The sequence below is a fragment of the Cynoglossus semilaevis genome, chromosome 9 (genome assembly GCF_000523025.1).
Source record: "Cynoglossus semilaevis isolate Cse_v1.0 chromosome 9, Cse_v1.0, whole genome shotgun sequence".
Lineage (NCBI taxonomy): Eukaryota > Metazoa > Chordata > Actinopteri > Pleuronectiformes > Cynoglossidae > Cynoglossus > Cynoglossus semilaevis.
The window spans coordinates 4,478,654-4,484,811 of record NC_024315.1 but is presented as its reverse complement, the minus strand read 5'-3'; the positions used below and the strand labels follow the sequence as shown (position 1 = coordinate 4,484,811).

At 47.8% G+C, this 6,158-nt stretch overlaps 1 protein-coding gene across 1 annotated transcript in view; it reads left to right on the top strand.

The window, feature by feature from the left end:
- radil (Ras association and DIL domains) overlaps positions 1-2,614 on the top strand; it is a 19,853-nt gene extending 17,239 nt beyond the window's left edge. The window contains 4 exon segments of the mRNA XM_025058691.1: positions 688-1,027; positions 1,540-1,679; positions 1,816-1,955; positions 2,196-2,614. Of these exon segments, the coding sequence (XP_024914459.1) occupies positions 688-1,027; positions 1,540-1,679; positions 1,816-1,955; positions 2,196-2,295 (720 nt within the window). The 3' untranslated portion in view covers positions 2,296-2,614.
- The last annotated feature ends 3,544 nt before the right edge of the window (positions 2,615-6,158 follow it).

The following is a 6,158-nucleotide window of genomic DNA, read 5'->3' as shown; positions in this document are numbered from 1 at the left end:
TGTCGGTAATGTAACCTTACAAGAGGGCGGAGTAGTGAGTCTTCCTGGGGGGGGGGGACCTGCTGGTCACCTGGAACCAAACCTTCTGTGTCTTTGTCCTCAGTGGACCTCCTGGAGAGCTTCGAGAACCACCCCCCCATCGTGCTGCCCAGCTCTGGCTTCAGAGTGGACCTGGACAGCGAGTGCGTGGAGGACAGCATCTACAGGCAGCTGCTCTACATCCGCCACTTCCTGTGGGGCCTGAGGACCAAGAACCAGACGCACAGCAACGCGTCCAGTGTCCACACGCAGTCCAACGGAACCAACACGGCGGACTGGCCCGACATCCAGGTCAGAGGCAGAAACTACAAACTCTAGTCAAACAAACCCGGTAACCTGGGCCTAATCTGGGCCGTGAGCCTGAGCAGCAGCTGCTCCACACACACACACACACACACACACACACACACACACACACCAGAGTTAATCTGATTAGTTGTCTAATTAGTAGAAACTGGACCATAATCCCGTGTTACTTCACCTTCAAACACATGAAATACTTAATGTAAGTATTAAGTATTTCATGTAGTACTTATTTCATGGAGTACTTAATGTAAGTGTTTTCAACACTAATTCAAATACTACACACTGAATGAAGTACTCAGTCCTCCATCCTGTACCTCACTCTCTGCTCTGGTCCTGACACAGAGGGAGCTGCTGCCGTCCACCCACAACAGCCCCCGCTCTGGGGGGACAGGGGATGAGCTGAAGGCAGAGTCGGGGGAGGAGAGGGGGAGGGACAGACCTCTGGGTCAAAGTCACACACTGAGAAGAAATGGTACTGTCCACCACCTACGGACCACCAACCCCGACTCATCCTGCCTCCTGACGCCTCCCAACACCCCCCTCTACCCCGACGGTGGAGGAGCAGGGGGAGGAGGAAGTCTGGGACCGATCAAAGTCTCCTGCACTCAGACCAACGGCTGCAGCAGCAGAACGGTGACAGAATCCAAGAAGACCAACGGAGCGACCGCCAACGGATTAGAGGGTGAGAGCAGAGAGCAGCAACTACGGCTGGTTTGGCCAGCAGAGGGCGCACACAACTCAGGCAGCGACTGTAGAAAACCTGAACTGACATTTTAAAGCTGAAACGAATACATCAGTGGCTTAAACTGTACTTCTCACCACGGCCTTTAGGGGCGTCGTTCCTGAAGGAACCCGGCGACACCTGAGGGTGAAATATGATTGGAGGCAGCACAACAATACAACACATTAGTTCATAAATATTCATGATAAATATATTGACAGACAATTCTTATATTGTCCAGCAGAGGCCACTGGACACCACACATGTAGCGCTGACTAAAGCGGTTCAATATCTTCACTGTCAGTCGAACAGACAAAGTTCTTCAGGGTCAGTTCTGTGTTCGTCTTCACTGTGTTGACCGTCTGTCCCTCAGTGTCTGCGTCTGTCTCTACTGTCCAACCCCACAGCACGACCCTGTGTGTGTGTGTGTGCGTCTGTGTGTGTGTGGATCTGGGTGTGCGTCTCCTCTGCAGGGTGTATTAGTGGGTGTGAGTTTCCTTTCCCTGTATCCTCCCCCGGAGCCCCCCCCCCTCCTGATGACTTGTGTGTGGTGTTTGTAGTGGAACTGGACAAAGGACCGTACGGACTGGGGATGGGACTGATCGACGGCCTGGTGAGTCACGTTACATTTACTGACCACCGCATTCTACCACAGAGGTCATGGGGTCAGCGACCCACCTGTGACCTTTGACTTTACAAACACAGTAACTCGTCCCACTCACCTCAGTTCTTCTCCGTCTTCTCCGCAGCACACGCCGCTCAACGCCCCGGGCATTTACATCCGCACCCTGATCCCCGACGGCCCTGCAGCCTCAGACGGCAGACTGAGGATCGGGGACCGAATCCTGGCCGTCAACGGCACCAGTCTGATCGGCGCGGACTACCAGAGGTACAGGAGAGGTTTCTGGTGTTCCCATGTGGCCTGTACTCGTGTTAACGTTGACGTGCACCGACCACTGACCACAGACCACAGACCGGTGCCGACTGCCGTGAATGGATCGAAGCCATTGATTGGTGGAAGTCCAGACGGCGACGCCTCTTCATCGTCTGTTGTCTGTCTGTGCTGAGCTGCGTGTAACCAGACTCTGTGTCCTTCCTTTTTTTCCTCCTGTCTTCTTCCTCCCTGCAGCGCGGTGGACCTGATCCGTTTGGGGGGAGGTCGACTTCGTTTCCTGGTCGCCAAGTCTGACCCTGAGGTTTCAGAGAAGCTCTGCGCCTCCTCCTGCTGACTGCAGTAGAGGCAGGTGTGTGTGTGTGTGTGTGTGCGCTGACCAGTGGACTCCCACAGGAGAGCTGTAATCTGAATGTAAGTCCCACCGTCCGCTCCACTCCTGGGGGGTCTGTGTGACCGACGACCTTTGACCTTCTCCACGACTGCGTCTGATGCGGTTCAAGAAGCACAGCAGGAGTTTGAACTTCACGGCCGACCCGTGGATCAGGGCGGAACAAACGGAACCAGTGGACACGCCCACTCTGGACTTCCTCTGAACGATGTCGGCACTGAGCCGCAGCTACAGTCGGACACGGAGCCGCAGCTACAGTCGGACACGGAGCCGCAGCTACAGTCAGACGTAGCCGCAACTCCGTGTCCGACTGTAGCTGCAGCTCCGTGTCCGACTGTAGCTGCAGCTCCGTGTCTGACTGTAGCTGCATCTACAGTCAGACACACAGCTGCAGCTACAGTCAGACAGAGCCGCAGCTACAGTCAGACAGAGCCGCAGCTACAGTCAGACAGAGCCGCAGCTACAGTCGGACGGAGCTGCAGCTACAGTCAGACACACAGCTGCAGCTACAGTCAGACAGAGCCGCAGCTACAGTCAGAGCCGCAGCTACAGTCGGACGGAGCTGCAGCTACAGTCAGACACACAGCCGCAGCTACAGTCAGACCTAGCCGCAGCTACAGTCAGACGTAGCCGCAACTCCGTGTCCGACTGTAGCTGCAGCTCCGTGTCTAACTGTAGCTGCATCTACAGTGAGACACACAGCTGCAGCTACAGTCGGACATCGTGACGATGGCGGTGTGTGTTTACCCAAGGCTTTTGTTCATTTAACCTTTACTGTATCTTGTTTAAAGACAGTTGTAAATAATTTAAAACCTCGGAACAGCGTGAACTGAAGGGGAGGAGTATTTCCTGTTAGTGACATCAGTTACCGTCACTGATGTCACTGTTCAGTTCTATGTATTTGTAGTACAAACATTTCTCCAGTACTTGAACACGTGGATATTCTGTTGCTTTAAATAATTCCCGTCACGTTCCCAACGCTGTAACCACTGGTAAAGGAAACCAGTCACAGATCCAGAGTTAAACCCAAAGACTGAAGTTATTTATGAGGACGATTCACCATCAGGTCTGACGAGTCTGTAGCTGCAAATTTACAAACACCGACGCATCTCAAAAATATATAAGTGTATATTTTCTAGCAGGCAGCGTCGGTTGGATTTATTTTTTATTTCTAAAGACAGAAACTACTTTGACACGCCTCAGGTTTGTGTCCCTTCGATTTTGGATTTCAACCTTTGGTCATATTTGTACTAATGTTGAAAAATGACGATGGCACTTGTTAATAAATCTGTTTGGAGAACTGTAACCCAGTGAACCGAAACGAAAGACTTGACAGGTTCAAATAAAAGCTGCTGTGAAATGTTTACATCAATGAGGGATTTAATTTGTGCTACACAATCGAACAGATCACAGAAAAAACAGAAACATTTAAAAATACATATACTTTCTCTCTATTGTCCGAATGGTTTTAGGTTTTGATGACAACTGTTTTTACACATAGCAAATTTCTTTTTTTTTTAATTCCAGAATGAGAACACATCTTCCTAAATAGCTTTGTCATTTAGCAGATAGAGCAGCATACAATCATTATGCATCTCTGATGCGCAACCGAATACGCAGCAACAATCCGTGAGAGTTCTTTATCACCCCCCCTCCTCCCCCCCTCTACTCCCCCTCCCCACGCCCCCCCACGGCCCTCGGACCACCTCGGACCCCTGCGCCTTTATTTTCGCCTGACACCAGCTAAAGCACGGGAGCTTGTGTGTGTGTGTGTGTGTGTGTGTGTACATTCAGAAAAGCTGAAGGCAGAGTGAGGATGAGAGGGTGGAGAGCGGGACAGGAGCAGGAGGTGAAGGCTTGGACTCAGTCAGACAGCAGATGCAGAGACTGACCACAGAGAGGTAGGCAGGCTTTAAGGTGGAGAGTTTAAAAACAAACTACAGTCTGGCCATTATCAACCTGTAGCGCTGTTGTTCCGACTCAGGAAACGTTTGATCCAACATGGACTCAAAGATGCTTTTTTGCCTCATCATTTTTTCTTAACCAAAATATCCTCACAAACGCTACGCAACATGAACTGGTTTTACCGACAGCTTGTGTCTGATCTTGGTTCGGTACCAACAGGAAGTTGAAGTCAAGGGAGAAGACGCTCAAGCGACGCATCAGTTTCTCTGGGCTACGAATGCTAAGCTACAACTCTTTAACAGCAACTACAGAGTCTGACTGAAGCAGCGAAGGTAGAATCGGTTCTAAGGGGTGGAGGGTACGATGCCGCCTGTGTTAACAGTGTACGACTGAAACACAGACGCTGACTTCCTGTCAAACTTGGATGTCATGATATTTTAAGCAGGTTAAGAGGCAATAAACTGTTTCATGAAAAACAAGTTCCTAATTCTACTTTGTTTGTATGAAAAATCAATACATTTAAAAAATGCTGCTCCTACAGGTCAACTGTAAAAAGACATTTAAATCTTAAAAAGAAAATTGGAAAAAAATGTTTTAAGTTCTGACTTTCAGACCTCTGTTCAACATCTGGTGACTTTGATTCTGCAGTTTTTCACTAATCTTTAAGATGTTTAACTTTAGCTTTAACTTCACAGTAAATTAAGTTTATTCTTAGAGATTTTAAATCTTTTTCAACTAAATAAAGGTTAAAACAACAAACTAAAACAGCACGAAACTCAGTTCATGTTGGGACCAAAACTCTTCCACGTTTCCTCGGTCGGTAAACAGCGCTACACGTCACAATGTGTTTCTGTTTCACAGAAAAGAAAGAAAGAAAGAAAAGAGACAAGAACGTTGTGGAAATCTGTGTTGTGTTGGTCCCACCCTTCGCCTGATATAAAACTGATACAAATCTGCTGATGAAACAAAACTGTCACCACAGTAGTGTCACTGATCGTGTTCTTTTAAACAAGTGCTGAGTTAATCTAAAAAAAAAAAAAATAATAAAGCTTTCTAAAGGTTAAAATTAAACGACGAAAAAGTAAAAATATTTAAGGCTTTAAGGATTTACAATAATAATAATAATGCTCTGCTGTGACAGACAAAACTATGTGCACAGTTTCATTTGTTGTTTTTTTACCACTATTAAAAGAAAACAAGTAAATCTCAACAATCAGTTTGTCTACATCAGGTTAGCTACACTTCAAATAGTTGCCGTTTTTTCTGGTTTTTTTTTTCAGTGCCAAATTAACTCACGCACTCCTGAATCTGAGGACTGAACACTGCAACTTAAACCCACTTTCTCCTCAACATTAACAGCCATAGACTTTAGTCAAATTCCACTCTCGCCATCAAAGTTTGAACTTTTCTACCAACAACCAGACGTATGTGTTCACAACCGTCTACCTGCTCCAGAACCAGCCGTCACTCACTCCTGCGTCCGCACGCGTGACATCACCAAGGCACAAAAAGCTCATGGTTACAGATTTAAATCTGTTCTTTCTTTCTCTCTAACTGATGATCCTGAAGTCACCAAAGTTAACATGGAGCTGAAGTCCATCTGCAGATCAGATGTGACCACATTTATGTCACAGTTCACTGATGAGCTCACACTTATTCTCACTTCTTAGCTTTTTTTTGCCCATATTCACATCTGCTGACCTCTAAATGTCCCCGGAGTTAAAGAGAAACTTCTCTGAGACTGAATATTTACTTCCAAACACTCAGCTCTGCTGCTACAGCACAAAGCTGTTGAAGACACATCAGCTGTTTCACCTCACACTGATGTCAACGAGATGAGCTGCATCACCACAACAACACCGTCACAGTGAAGACACGACGGGGCAGCGACGGGAGGCAGGAAA